General features: G+C 41.7%; 1 protein-coding gene across 10 annotated transcripts; it reads right to left on the bottom strand.

Moving 5' to 3' along the window:
* Positions 1–1,132: 1,132 nt before the first annotated feature.
* Positions 1,133–11,437, bottom strand: LOC109150699. Of its 10 annotated transcripts, none has more exons than XM_019298674.1 (12): positions 5,325–5,431; positions 5,166–5,246; positions 4,973–5,086; positions 4,641–4,901; positions 4,286–4,402; positions 4,127–4,207; positions 3,933–4,046; positions 3,638–3,861; positions 3,368–3,548; positions 2,877–2,993; positions 1,940–2,077; positions 1,133–1,858 (listed from the first exon to the last, which is right to left on the bottom strand). In XM_019298674.1, exons 1-12 carry the CDS (start codon positions 5,343–5,345, stop codon positions 1,499–1,501), a joined length of 1,809 nt encoding a protein of 602 aa, XP_019154219.1. In that variant the 5' UTR covers positions 5,346–5,431; the 3' UTR covers positions 1,133–1,498. The 10 variants fall into 10 exon arrangements, 6 of the variants coding, with proteins under 6 accessions (XP_019154219.1, XP_019154221.1, XP_019154220.1 ...); XM_019298676.1 differs by having other exon boundaries at positions 4,127–4,198; XM_019298675.1 differs by having other exon boundaries at positions 5,166–5,237.
* Between the last annotated feature and the right edge of the window lie 4,751 nt (positions 11,438–16,188).

Genomic DNA, 16,188 nt, shown 5'->3' with positions numbered 1-16,188 from the left:
CCCACGGCGGCTACAGTGAGAGGGACTTTTGGGACGATCAAGAGGTTATTTACAGAGCTGCCCGACCGTATTCAGTCGGCCCTCAGGATAACCATTTAGACTGTACTAGGACTCCTTTTGATTAATAAAATCCCCTTTTATTATCTTCACTTATTCTCATTCAGTACTTCGACCGCATTTGGTGAATAATTTGTGGACAGATCTGGTGTTTGAACTGTGTTTTTAGAGGAGCCATGATGTTTGTCCGTGGTATTCGTTTAAGTTTTTTTGTTGGTTTTGGTTTTTTTTTTTTTTTTAATGTATTTTTAGACCACTCCTTTAGTGCGTTAATAATTTGGTTGTTGGCATTGCTCCTTGAATGTATTGAACATCTCGCACCGTGAATTAAATTGACATCTGTACAACATATGTAGACAGGAAAAAATATAGCACAGGTATGAGCTACTGCGGCAGAGAGCATTTATTAATTCTGTAGTGACATATAGAAAACTCCAGTGCACTTGTTTGGACCATTTTAGTGATAACCTCAACACCTAAATGAAGGGACAGGAGGGAATAAGTAACAAGAGTATATAAATTATAGAAGACCATTGCTCTTATATATTGCACCTATTGCAAACCAGCGTAAGTGGGATCAAATTGACGCATCAATGAAATGACAACTGCGCATCAAAAGTCAACTATGAGCGTTATGACGGACATACTCATAACGAGCTGCTATGGGGTGGTGGGAAATTGTTGCTATTACTAAACTAAAAGGAAATAAACTAAACTAGCAGTGGGTGACAAGTACATGTCAGACAGTTGCAAAAGGGCGGTTTCACATCTCGGATCCAGGAATTTGTTGCAGTTTATTTTTTGATTGTGTTATTAGTATCAATTAGGTCATCGACATTGGGAATACTTCCAATAAATTAGTTTGGCATCACACATTCATTGGCATCACACATTGATTACTCCCATTACTGTGTTCATATGAGCAAGTAATAATTACGCATCTATTTTAAAAGCTCAACATAAATGCATTTTGGCAACTTTCTTTTGTTTGGCGCATTGGAAATACTTTCAGTATATTAGATTTCTTCTCCCAAAAGTATATTAGATTACTATTAATATATTGGTAGGATACGTATACATAGTAATGCACCACTGCACCTAGAAATATAATGTTAAGTATTCATCTCATATTCGTTTAACATAGCAAGAAACACGAAAGAGAGTATATGTCCCGCCTGTAGAGGATAGATTTAGTAATAGCGAACTGCATCGCACCGCCACCCGAAACAACGGGCTGCACCGCCAACAAAAAGAGCCCAGTGATGCACTGTTTATTATATGCTAAATGGAGGTGCACCCCTATTTAGCACAACAAGACTACACACCTACACAGATTATGTTTGCAAAAAGGATAAGTTAACCGACTACTGCAATCGGTCACAATGATTGAAGGTCCCAGTTTATTAACTATTGCTTTTCAGAGCTGCCCCCTAGGCAGTTGTTAGGCCGGTTGGCGCGTCGTTGATTGAAGCATCTGTGAAACCCTCACGCGATCGTACTCTCCCACACGTGCGATAATATTTTGCACGTGGACATTTGCGGCGCTGAGGATGATGTTATGCAGGAAACGCTTGCGAAGGTTGAGCATCAGCGGCGCGCCCCCTGCTTGTAGCCCGCAATACCAGGTGGTGGATTTCTGACCAACATATGACTCCATGTGCCTCATCGTATATACCGCTGACTCTACACCGGCAGTGGGTTCTCCCCATGCCACCATCATCCTTTTAGGTTGCATATGCCTCAGACGTAGTGCACGCACCGACTGTTGTTTTCTCTCGAGATATGCAGCTAGGAGGTCCCTCTGTAATGCCGACCAACTTTAACTAGTAAGTGGATTAGAACTAATGGGTGTGACAGATGGTTAGCCGCATGTGATACTCACCAATTCCCCCGGGATGCGTCCGTATATCTCTATGCTATCGCTGACAGCTGGAGCGCTGTCAATAATGTCAAAGGTCCCATGCTTGAAGCTGATGCTGATCATGAAGAACCGGCTGTTATGCATAATCGGGAAGATATACTGCAAGAACAAGTACAACATATTACACGGTAAACACATACAAACTTTAATATTGCAGGCAATTAGAAAGCGTGTACGACTTGGTACTGTAGCAACTGCCATTCTTTTTTTTACATCAACCAACAAGATTCTAAATTACAAGGCAATATAGAAGATAGCAGCAGGAATTCTACTTGAAACTGAGAATATAGTACTGAAATGCACAACTATTTCCCATGGTATTGTTATTCAATGCAGCTTTGTGTTATTATTGAGCCTTATTCGTTGTGTTTTTTTTTTTACTGAAATCTTGTTGGTATCACAGTACATTTTTTTTTGTCTCACACTGTTTTTTTTTGTTTTTTTTTTTTTTTTTGTGTTTTGTTTTTTTTTTTTTTTTTCTGAAATGTCGTCACTAACATAGCATTTGCACAGATATAACGAACAAAAAAGTTGTTGTAATTCTACTCGAAACTACTAATACAGTCCTCCAATGCACAACTACTCCCCATGGTATTGCTGTTAAATGTCGCTCTGTGTTTGTGCCTTATTCGTGGAGAGTGTTTTTTTTTTTTTTTTAATTTTACTGAAATCTTGTTAATATCACAATACCATTTTTTTTAATTCACACTGCACTTTTTTTTTTTTTAAACCGAAATGTTGTAGGTATCACACTGCACTTTTGTGTTTTATTTTTCTTTTGGTTTTTTTTTTTTTTAAAACTCACACTGCACTGAAATGTTGTAACATGTATGCACCCCAGATTAAAGGAACCTGAAAGTTTCTGGCAATTAAAAACAAAACGGTGAGCAAAGGTTACCATGTCGAGCGTGGCGATCCCCACATGGTCGGTAGTTTGCACCTCTATATCAAGTCTTCGTGTGAACCACGCTAGTCTATCATTCCGGCTGCAAGTAGCAGCGACCACCGTCCCAATCTGCATGCACACATTGTTATGGATTGCCAGGGAGCACGTAATTAGTGTATGCACTAACAAAGTAGCCCCGTAAGTGGTTTCTGTTTTTGTTTTTGTTTTTGTTTTTGTTTTTGTTTTTTTTTTTTTTTTTTTTTTTTGTTTTTTTTTTTTGCAGTTCGTATTACTAACAGACTGACAGTGAGAGGGACCTGATTTTTAGATGCGTAAGTACTAACAGAAACACTAGGTATGCATTATAATCTTCCAATTGACCGCCTTTTAAAGTTATGATAAACCCAGAAGCTAAAAGTATGACTACCCTAATTTTAGTGCACAAGAAATAGGAAGGACAATGAAGACATAGGGGACTGCTAATGGTACGTAGAGCTACATACCGTAGTGGCTGGAGTTAAAAACATGCGTGAAGATACCCCGGGCTTCCTATAGTTTTCCCTCGTATTGAGTACAAAACACCACGCATCGACCATCACTTTAGAGATGTTTGACCCCTCCTTGAGTGTGGTGAAGTCCGCCCATCTTGCTTTCCGGGCCGCATGCTGGAACAGCACTTCATTGCTAATAAAGCAACACATACAACGCGTGTTATATATAGTTCATGCCCCCCCCACCCTCTCATTTCCCAAGCTATGGTGTACGGTACTTACCGGTCGCCGTGCGGTGAGTCAAAAAGCCACTTCCAAATGACATAAATGGGTGGGAGGGGAGCCGTGGAGTACCCCTTTGCGGCGTTGAAAACCATGCAAAACGGTTCACTCTCATTCCCAAGTGGGCTCTTGCCTTTGTGGAGTGCTCCAGGCCTCTTGCCCAGTGGCACACGCGGCGGTGGTGATTCCAGGATGAACCCCCCCTGCTGTGCAGGGTGGTGTACCTGCACGAGCTAATTAAATACCCCTGCATTACTGCCCTAGTGCACACACTGCATGATGTCTAACCTGTTACCTGGGGAGTCAGCGTGGTAGCATCTAACGGGCCAGGCGTCCTACGCTCAAACCTCAATGATGCTAGCGTGCGCAACCCCCGCTGCGGCGTAATGGTCCCCTCCGTCTGCTGTCCCTGTAACGGTTAAGTGCACGCATCAGAAGATAACACATGTAAACCCTCAAGATAGGCAAAAACTAAAGTAAATCAGTAACCTGCATAAGTTGTGTGGTCGCATTTGACGGGCCAGCTGTCAACCCCTCCATCCCTGGACGCGTCTCCCTTACCTGAACCACCTGACATGGGGTAGTAAATCAATGACCCATTAAGATCGAAATGAACGCTTAACTAGACTAGACCCCAACACATATTACATTCAACGAGCCAGCCGGCATATCCTCTACCCTCTGTGATGCCAGCTCTTGTGTCATCCCTAGGCTAAAACTCGGTGGCTCAAACCCTTCCGGACTGGGCTCCCTGACTTGCACCCCCTGAAACAAACGATTGCATAAGACATGTAAGTTTTAACGCCCTACCCCCGCAGTGCACTGTTGATAAAATAAAACAAAATTATTTGCATCGGCACTAACTATAGATTCTAGAGTGATAAAATTGTAAGTGGAGAGATAATCGGAAAACTAAATCACAAGAAAACTTTCATAATGGTATCGTAAGTCAATAGAATATAAAAATAATAGCCAGCAGAATGAGTGGCGTTTAGGCCGTAACCTGTCGAGATTGCATGGTTCCATTTGCCTGGCCAACTGGCATACCCACCACCCGCTGTGTCGCTAGATCCCGCATGACGGCCTCCTCAACCCGATTGACCTCCCTGAATAACTGGGAGGACTGCCAGAACGGGTCTTCATGGTGCTCTGGAGGTAAGACTGGCGCGGTGGTCACTTCAGGGACCCGATTGGGTGCGACTTCAGCCGGGGCCGGTATCAAACCCGAGATCAAACTAGTGACCCCACCCAGGTGGTGGTGTACCTGCACGAGCTAATTAAATACCCCTGCATTACTGCCCTAGTGCACACACTGCGTGATGTCTAACCTGTTACCTGGGGAGTCAGCGTGGTAGCATCTGACGGGCCAGGCGTCCTACGCTCAAACCTTGATGATGCCAGCGTGCGCAACCCCCGCTGCGGCGTAATGGTCCCCCTCGTCTGCTGTCCCTGTAACGGTTAAGTGCACGCATCAGAAGATAACACATGTAAACCCTCAAGATAGGCAAAACTAAAGTAAATCAGTAACCTGCATAAGTTGTGTGGTCGCATTTGACGGGCCAGCTGTCAACCCCTCCATCCCTAGACGCGTCTCCCTTACCTGCACCACCTGACATGGGGTAGTAAATCAATGACCCATTAAGATCGAAATGAACGCTTAACTAGACTAGACCCCAACACATATTACATTCAACGAGCCAGCCGGCATATCCTCTACCCTCTATGATGCCAGCTCTTGTGTCATCCCTAGGCTAAAACTCGGTGGCTCAAACCCTTCCGGACTGGGCTCCCTGACTTGCACCCCCTGAAACAACCGATTGCATAAGACATGTAAGTTTTAACGCCCTACCCCCGCAGTGCACTGTTGATAAAATAAAACAAAAATATTTGCATCAGCACTAACTATAGATTCTAGATTGATAAAATTGTAAGTGGAGAGATAATCGGAAAACTAAATCACAAGAAAACTTCCATAATGGTATCGTAAGTCAATAGAATATAAAAATAATAGCCAGCAGAATGAGTGGCGTTTAGGCCGTAACCTGTCGAGATTGCATGGTTCCATTTGCCTGGCGAACTGGCATACCCACCACCCGCTGTGTCGCTAGGTCCCGCGTGACGGCCTCCTCAACCCGATTGACCTCCCTGAATAACTGGGAGGAGTGCCAGAACGGGTCTTCATGGTGCTCTGGAGGTAAGACTGGCGCGGTGGTCACTTCAGGGACCCGATTGGGTGCGACTTCAACCGAGGCCGGTATCAAACCCAAGATCAAACTGGCGACCCCACTGAGGTGGTGGAAACACTGGCGTCTCTGGGCCTGTCTAGGGTCTTCGCGAACCTTATCTGCAACGCGTGAGGCTACTGTACGGAGGTCAGCAATCATGGAATCTAGTTCACAGCCAAACCCCTACAGGATGAACATGGCCCACCCACAGAAAAACCGCAGGGAACAAGTTAACTACGCCACCATCATGATGTCTTAGCACATTTAGCAAATCGCCGCATGAGTATTTATACCTTGTTTGCATCCGGAATGAGGCCATGGTGCACCGGGTGGTCCCCTGCAGCGCCACGGCTGCCCGTGGTATCCCCTTGAGGGCTTGGGACCGTTGGAGCACGGGACGCTGCGCTGACCTGCAACCACACGTAGAGGGTGTCTAAAGGATTTTGGCAGTTGTAGAATTTTAATTACCTAACACTAGAATATCATACTACAACTTCCAGCTCACACCTCCAATAAAAACTACTAGGAATGTCGCCTACAAATTTCATTTTTCCCAAAACTGTGCTAGTGTGAAAAAACCTAGGTTGGGTTCAGTAGTGCCCCAAAAATGTAACCGTACCATGCTAACACCTGGTGTGTGACCTTGGTGCACTGGTTGTGGTCTGCTATCCGCCCGGCCATACCGTGTCTGTTCCACGGAGCTACGACACCTGGGTCGCGAGGCTGATGTCGAAAACGGTTCCTCCAACTGCCCGTACCCGAACTCCCCCGCATCAACCTCCTGTTGCTCCCGTGCATCCAACGCCCTTTTAGTCCACCCGTGTGCGGCCGGGTTGGCCCTGGGTACATTTCGCTCACCAGCTTCGACCCTGTCAACATAAAACAGCTGCACAAATATGTTTGCACGCATTATACCCCCATAAAACAAGCACCAGCAAGTTTACGCATCTACTCGTACATCCAAGCGAATGCATAACTTACAGTCAAGAACAACAACGGGCCCGGGAATTTCCTTGCGGTGTTTTGGGTCCAGCTATCATGGGTATTCACCAGGGAGCTTAGAAGATAACCACACCAATCAAGATCCTTGATCATCCTCACATCCTTAAACATGTGTACGGTCTTCTGGTTGGCATAGCTGTTGAGTGTGCTCGCCACCAAAGTGCTCGCCACTACCACACAAAAATGGCGTTTGAACCACACCCCACCTTCTTTGAGACTTAACGCCAGCGTGGCCAGCGCGTGCACCGTGATATTACCTTTACGGTTCTTAACCTTACACCGCCATGCAAGCAAGTCTGGACCAACCATATGGGTATCCCGTTCGGTCATCGTAACGGATCCATTCGGGAGGCCCAGCACAGCTGCCACGCCTTCCTCCGTGATGCGTAGGAACCTCCCGTTGCTCAACTTTATGGCCATTTGTGCAGGGTTGAAGTTGCTTACCAACCAATGGCCTAGACGCAAGGGTAAAGCCTTAACCCGGAGGCCCAGCAACCCCCCCATGCCAATAGAAATAACATCCTTCCTCTGCTTTGTCGATAATCCGGTGAGCAGCCGTACAAGCTCACTCGGCCTCCCCCGCGTCTCAATCTGGGGGAACGGGGACATGATATCATGCACCGGCTCCGTATCATCCAACTCCTCGGGGTCACGAGGGGGGGTGGGGGCCTCGTCATCCACATCGGTCCCATCGTCACTTAAAATGATTGGTTGTCTAGCATCAGCCCCTGCACCACCACAGAATTTGGTTACTAGCAGCATGGAAATGAAAGGGAATTTATAGTAGCAGTAACTACCTTTTAGGGCAGCATACATTTAGGACACTACCTGCCTGTATTTAAGAAGTTACCCTCTGTTAAATAACTAGGTATCATTACTGAAACTGCTTACAAGTTATTTAATTCATTCCCTACTACTTACGAGAATTTGAGAGCTGTGGAGTAGTGCCTCGGGCCAAAATTAGGACTGTGCACAATTAAACAGCTTTTAAAGACCTGATTAATTAATTGGCAGTTCTTTTGGAAACCAGTTGTTTAATGTAAGTGCACTGCATGTAATTCTGCACATGTAACCTTCCTCTGCATATACATATGCAATTAATACCATATATTTGAAGAATCCCTATCTAAAATGGAGATATCGAGTTTGAAATAGTCGGGGATCATTTGAGATGTTCACCAAATATATAATGTAATGAGGTCACCAGTAAGCACTACACATGTAACCTTCCTCCGTATATACATATGTAATTAATAACATATATTCGGAGAATTCGTTTATAAAATTGTGTTACTGAGTTTGAAATAGTCGCAGATCATTTGAGATGATCACCAAATATGTAATGTCAAGAAGGATTAGGACAGCATTTAACGATATGATTAATTAATTGGTATTTAAAACACAAACTAGATGTTTAATGAAAATGCAGTGCATGTAATGTGCCTCACGCCAACCTTAGTGATCAAGTGAACAATCAAACTAAAAAATAAATAAAAAAAGTACTTATGCTACCAGCAAATACTGTACACTAACAAAAAAAATTAACAAATGATGTGGCAACTAAGCTCAGTATATAACATATGCAATTAATACCATATATTTGAAGAATCCCTATCTAAAATGGAGATATCGAGTTTGAAATATCGAGTTTGAAATAGTCGGGGATCATCTGAGATGTTCACCAAATATATAATGTCAAGAAGGATTTGGACAGCATTTAACGATATGATTAATTAACTGGTATTTAAAACACAAACTAGATGTTTAATGAAAATGCAGTGCATGTAATGTGCCTCACGCCAACCTTAGTGATCAAGTGAACAATCAAACTAAAAAATAAATAAAAAAGTACTTAATGCTACCAGCAAATACTGTACACTAACAAAAAAAATTAACAAATGATGTGGCAACTAAGCTCAGTATATAACATATGCAATTAATACCATATATTTGAAGAATCCCTATCTAAAATGGAGATATCGAGTTTGAAATATCGAGTTTGAAATAGTCGGGGATCATCTGAGATGTTCACCAAATATATAATGTCAAGAAGGATTTGGACAGCATTTAACGATATGATTAATTAACTGGTATTTAAAACACAAACTAGATGTTTAATGAAAATGCAGTGCATGTAAATGGGGTCACCAGTAGGCACTACACATGTAACCTCCCTCCGTATATACATATGTAATTAATAACATATATTCGGAGAATTCATTTATAAAATGGTGTTACTGAGTTTGAAATAGTCGCAGATCATTTGAGATGATCACCAAATATGTAATGTCAAGAAGGATTAGGACAACATTTAATGATATGATTAATTAACTGGTATTTAAAACACAAACTAGATGTTTAATGAAAATGCAGTGCATGTAATGTGCCTCAAGCCAACCTTAGTGATCAAGTGAACAATCAAACTAAAAAATAAATAAAAAAAAAGTACTTAATGCTACCAGCAAATACTATACACTAACAAAAAAAATTAACAAATGATGTGGCAACTAAGCTCAGTATATAACATAGAACATTAAAAATGCAAGCTTTCACATAAACTGGAGTTTTCGTCTGTTTCAAAGACAGTAGCTACCTTTTAGATGGGAATACTCCTAATAAGGATGCAACCATAAATCAAGAATTAACCGTTTTCATTAGATTGTGGGAATGCAGACAGGTAGCACCCTACTGTAAAATATATTAATAGCATATATTAGGAGAATCCCACAACCAAATGAAGAAGGCAACTGTGATCAACTAAACTAATTCTTTGTCTAGTACTAATGAGCATTTGGTGGGCTATGCAGTAAGTGGGGTATGCAGTTGTGCCTCAAGCCAACCTTAGTGATCAAGTGAACAATCAAACTAAAAAATAAATAAAAAAGTACTTAATGATACGAGCAAATACTATACACTAACAAAAAAAATTAACAAATGATGTGGCAACTAAGCTTAGTATATAACATAGAACATTAAAAATGCTAGCTTTCACATAAACTGGAGTTTGAACTTGTTAAAATCTCATTTTAGTCTTGAATGTACCACAGAAACCCCCATTGTCTGCTTACTTCTGATAACCCTAGGAGTTAAAACTACGCCCATGCCCAGTTCAGTTCTCCCAGCCCTCAAAGAACTACCCTAATTAGAGTGCATCACCAGTAGTGCACACCGATTTTAACCCCCCCCCCCTACCCGCCAATATGAGCAAAACCAGAGGTGCATAACAAGGGACTGTTCTAACCTGAATGATCAAGTTGGAGCGCCGCCTGACGCCGGGCTGCGACCCTAGCTGCTATGCCGGACGCAGACAGAACCCCACTGCCGGACCGGCGTTTAAACGGCCGTGTCACCGGCAACACTGGCTGACCCGCCACCCTCCTCCTCGAACCCCGCGCGCCACTGAATCTAGCCATCACGAGCTTGTGAATGCACGGCGTTGCTTGTTATCTTTGATTACACCGGAGCGAACGTTCTGGTGAGTAGACTAGTCCGATTAGTCAGCTGGTGAAACACACCCCCCCCCCCCCCCCCCCCCCCCCCGCCTTGGGAGTCAAAAAAAGACTCGGGAATGCACTCCAGTGCTTGGTTGAGATTACAAACACACCCATTCCACAAGTGAAGTGTTAATAATTAGGCGTGATCCGGTGCACCAGCCTAATGTGCACTCTTGCTGATGGCCGTGCATCATGCCACATGCACGGCTGCTAATAGTGCACAAGTGCACATGCTAAGAGGAATTTGCACCAGAACTTTTTTCTATATATATATATATATATATATATATATATATATATATATATATATAGGCAGATTAGCAGCAAAGTTGCTGCCATTGCTTCGTTTTCCCGGTTAGGGGTTCAAATCCCACCTTAAACAATTTTTCAAATCAAAACCACTATAACTAAAACTAAACAATAACAATTTTTCAAATCAAAACCACTATAACTAAAACTAAACAAGAGATTCTCAAGGTGATCCCAGGTATAACATGATACACACTAGCTCTTTAACCAGCGTGCTACGACAGAGCTTAGTAACAAATCTTGTGTAGATCCTCTACTAAGCTTCATTGGTTGCAAGGAAAATGGTTTCTGCTACTCTCTGCTTTCCTTCTCTTAACAACACAGATCATATACTCAAATTCTACAAAATCACACAGCATATCAACAACAAATAACTTATATTTCATCATTCTAAAACACCCAAAATACATATATATACACACTTGAACAACTAAATCACATAACTTAGGGTAAAATAGTAGATTTGAGAATCCAGGGGTTATACCTTGAGCATCCTTGTTCTAGCCAAAACCATTTCTAAGCTCATCTCCTTAGCTTTATCTTCTTCCACCATTTCCATCTCTCAAGCAACCACAACAACCCAAACAAACACATCTAGCTTAGATAATCTCATCAAAGGAAATAAGCTAACCAAAGGAAATGGGAGAAGATATCTTACCAAGTCTTGAAACCTAAGCTTGGGAAGAAGAAGAAGCTCCAAAAATGAAGAAGATGAAGATGATGGGGAGAGAGGGAGGATGTCACGATGAGAGCTGCTGATTTTGGAGAAATGAATAGTGCACAAGGGAAAAAGCTATCTCTTATACTTAGGGCTTGGGGGTAAAAATGTAAAGATACAATTTTAGGGTTCACCTTGTATCATGGACCATGGTCTTAAAAATGATTTTGGAATAACTTGAGGTCAAAGATAGATTTTCTAAAAATAGTTTTAGTTGAAACACTTGGTTCAGGTTTCTCAAATTTCTTCCGGTTTCACTCAGATTGACTTTTGGGTCAAAAACTTGGTACACAATGTACATGAAAATCTAGGATTTTAGATTTAAAATAAGACCCAATGTTGAATTTACTTAAAAGTGGTTCAAAATAATTTATTCAAACACCGATTTTTATCGCAAAAATTTTTATAGAGTGAAAAATGGCTATTTCGGAATTTCTTAAAACCGAATTTATAAAATTAAATTTTGGGTTGTCACAGTGTGGCTCGGCCAAGCTCGCCTTCGCCAGTTTTGGCCGAGGCCTTTGTGCTGCTGAGGCGGCTAGCTGAGGCGGGGCTTGGCTCGTGGCCTGGCCGAGTCCAGCCAATTTTGGTCGAGGCAAGGACTTAGCCAATTTTTTTTTTAAGCTTTGATTCTTTTTCAATCTTGTGAAGAGTGCTAACGAATTTATTTAAGCAGGTAATCTGGGCGGACCATGATTAAAAAATATTATTTATAGATCTGGGCGGACCATGATTACAAATGCTATTGGTAATATCTAATCAAATGTTCCGAGTTCCATATCGATCAACCATCCTTCCACCTATCGTCTTTAATTTGTACGTTCCTGGGCGAACAACTTCCTCAACGATGTAGGGCCCCTCCCATTTCTTTGCGAATTTTTCTCCTTCCAGAGGTTGGCTAGCTTCCATTTTTCGCAATACGAAGTCGTCGATTTGGAAATATCAAGGTCAAACCCTTGCGTCATGATAGGATTTTAGCTTACAACTATAGTTTTCCATTTTGCAGAATGCTGCTTCTCTCTTTTCATCTAAGAAATTCAGATATACTTTTTGCTGGAGTTCATTATGCTCTGGCCTGTACTCCTCCATCCTCCTACTGGGTACGATCACCTCCACTAGAGCTTGAGCTTCAAATCCATAAGCGAGTGCAAATGGAGTCTCTCTAGTGGCCCTTCTTGGTTTGTGCGATAGGCCCAAAGAATGTCGTCGAGTTCTTCCACCCAAGCTCTACTAGCTACTTCTAGTTTTTCTTTGAGACCATCGATGATGGTTCTATTCGCGTTTTCCACTTGTCCGTTCGCCTGAGGATAAGAGACCACTACTTGGCTATGCTTGAAACCCCATCCAGCTAGGAATTCTGAAAATTATCTTGCTTCAAATTGACGACCATTATCTATGATTACCTGGAGGGGAATACCAAAGCGACACAAAATGTTTTTCTCTATAAATTTTTTGCACCTTGCTGCGGTGATTCTTGCTAGGGGCTCGACCTCCACCCATTTGGTGAAATAGTCGATAGACACAATGATGTATTTTCTGCTCCCGGACCCTGTGGGAAGGGCCCCTACTAGGTCTGTTATGATAATAATTATTGTGGCTCAAATTGAAGACAATTCCATGCAGCACTCTCTCCACTATCGCAATTGTCCGCGTCTCATGCAAGGCTTCACGTTACTACACAATTCTTCCGTGTTTAGCTCACATCCCTTTGCATCCCATTTTTTTCTCTTCTTTTGAGTGTATAAATAGGCAGTAGTGTTTTCTTTGTACATGGCTCATTATTACATAAATAGAAAATTCTTTCTCTTTCTTTGTCCCCTTTTTTTTTTTTGAAAGTTACTGGCTCTATTACATTGTAGTATCTGTTCATATACTTTCTCAACCTACTGAAACACAAAGAACCAATAACGCCTCCACTGAGGCTTAAACTCATAATCTTCCAATTGGAAGTCCAACCCGGATACCATTAGACCACGCAGTCCTGGTCATATATATATATATATATATATATATATATATATATATATATATATTCTTTTATTCCTAATTTCTTTGTCATTTATATTATTTTCCTATTATTTAACTTCTATAATTCTCAATTTTCGATTCTTCGCTTCCGCATTATTCCGCTATATTCCTAACAAGTGGTATCAGAGCGGTTTAATTGAGAGTTTTTCTCAAAGATGTCAATTGTTACCAAGTTTGATATCGAGAAGTTAGACGGAAAAATTAGCTTTTCTATCTGGAAGGTTCAGATGGAAGCCGTTCTAACCCAGAACGATTTGAAGAAAGCGCTAGCTGGGAAGAAGAAGAAACCGGCTGCAATGACAGATGAAGATTGGGAAGATTTGGATGACAAGGCACGTTCAACCATTCAATTGTGCCTGTCTAAAGAGGTTCTACGTGAAGTGGTAAGTGAGAAGACTACGTCAGATTTATGGTCCGAGCTGGAGTCGCTTTATATGGCCAAGTCTCTGGCGAACAAGCTGCGCCTGAAGGAGCGTCTGTACACAATCCGTATGACGGAAGGTACTTCGATTAAATCTCACTTGGATGAATTTAATTCTATTTTATTGGACTTGGAAAATATTGATGTCGTAATTGAAGATGAGGATCGTGCTGTTTTATTGCTTGTCTCTCTCCCTAAATCATACAAGCATTTCAAAGAAATTATGATGTATGGTAATAGTAGTGATACCCTTACTTTTGACAATGTTAAGTCAAACCTATTGTCCAAAGAAAAGTTTGACTCTGAAATTAAGTTGAAGACAAAGGTGAAGGCTTGACTGTAAGGGGTCGTTCACTTGAAACAGAGAGTAGCAATAAAAAATCTAGATCCAAGTCCAAAGGACATAAGTCCAACAAATCCTGTAAGTACTGCAAGAAGCAGGGTCACGATGTGACTGAATGCTTCAAGTTGAAAAACAAGCAAGAGAGAGAAAAGAAGTCTGCTGAAGCTAGTGTTGTTGAAAGTGATTCAGAAGGCGATGTTATGTTATCTGTTAGCTCCGGTGACAAACGGAGCAAATCTGAGTGGATTCTGGACTCTGGTTGTACATTCCACATGTGTCCTCACAAAGACTGGTTCGTCTCTCTGGAACCGGTTGATGGTGGAGTTGTCTTGATGGGTAATGATACCCAATGCAAGGTTAGTGGAATTGGAAGTGTTCAGATTAAAACTCATGATAATGTTGTCAGGACTCTTACCAATGTTCGGTATATTCCTGATTTGAAACGCAATCTGATATCCTTGGGCACCTTGGAATCTCTGGGGTGCAAGTACATAGCTGAAGGTGGAGTTCTGAAAGTCATAAAAGGCTCTCTTGTTCTCATGAAAGCTTCTCGTTCTGGAAGCTTGTACGTGTTGCATGGCAGTACTGTGACAGGTTCAGTAGCGGTATCCTCATCGATGTCTGATGCGGATCTCACTCAATTATGGCATATGCGTCTAGGGCATATGAGTGAGAAAGGAATGCATCTCCTGAGCAAGAAAGGTTTCCTTGGTGATTCAGGTACGGGTAAATTACAATTTTGTGAGCATTGTGTTTTTGGGAAACAAAAGAGGGTTAGTTTCTCTACTGCTACACACCGTACCAAAGATGTATTGGAATATATACATTCCGATTTATGGGGACCGACTAAATTCCAGTCTATGGGAGGATGTAGATATTTCATGTCTATTATTGATGACTTTTCCCGTAAGGTTTGGGTCTATTTCTTGAAACACATTTTTTGATTAATTGAATTCTTCCTTCTTACCTTTTAGCTATATCACATGTGAGCATATATATATATATATATATTTGATTTATATTCTCTCTAAGAGATTAATATATATATATACATTTATATTTCCCATTGGTCCTTATTCTTTGTCATTTATATATTTTTCCTATTATTTAACTTCTATAATTCTCAATTTTTGATTCTTCGCTTCCGCATTATTCCGCTATATTCCTAACAAGTGGGACATCTTTGAAAATAATTCTCAATTAAACCTGAACCACCAAGGAGGTCTCCCATTGGAGGCTGTAGATATTTTATGTCTATTATTGATGACTTTTCTCGTAAAGTCTGGGTCTATTTCCTGAAACATAAAAATCAGGCATTTTCTATTTTCAAGACGTGGAAAATACTTGTTGAGACTCAGACAGGTAAAAAAGTCAAGAAGCTCAGGACAGACAATGGCTTGGAGTTCTGTGAGTCAGATTTCAATGACTTCTGTGCGGCAAATGGAATCGCCAGGCACAAGACCTTGCCTGGTAAACCCCAGCAAAATGGTGTTGCCGAACGTTTGAACAGGACTCTATTGGAAAGAGCTCGTTGTATGCTCTCTAATGCTGGGTTATGGAAACGGCGTGATTTTTGGGCCGAGGCCGTTTCTACTGCTTGCTATTTGGTGAATAGATCTCCACATTCATCCCTTGACTTCAATATTCCAGAGGAAATTTGGTCAGGTAATCCTGTTGACTACTCTATCTTAAGAGTGTTTGGATGTCCTGCTTATGCTCATTCCAGTACGGGTAAATTAAACCCGAGAGCTGTCAAATGCATTTTCCTTGGTTATGCCTCTGAGTCAAAAGGGTATCGTCTATGGTCTCCTGATTCTCAGAAAATCATTCTGAGTCGAGATATCACTTTTGACGAAAATGCACTACTTTCTTCTGGAAAAGATTCCAGTACAGGTGAGACGCAGAGTACTGGTGAGAAGGTGGAGTTTGAATTCAGGCCTATTGATAGTGTTACTACTGCTGATGGTACTACTAAAGATGATGCATCTACTAGCATCGCACCTCTCGTCCA

The sequence above is a fragment of the Ipomoea nil genome, unplaced genomic scaffold, assembly GCF_001879475.1.
Source record: "Ipomoea nil cultivar Tokyo-kokei standard unplaced genomic scaffold, Asagao_1.1 scaffold2280, whole genome shotgun sequence".
Lineage (NCBI taxonomy): Eukaryota > Viridiplantae > Streptophyta > Magnoliopsida > Solanales > Convolvulaceae > Ipomoea > Ipomoea nil.
Note: the sequence above shows the minus strand (reverse complement) of the source record. Positions and strands in the feature narration are given on the sequence as shown.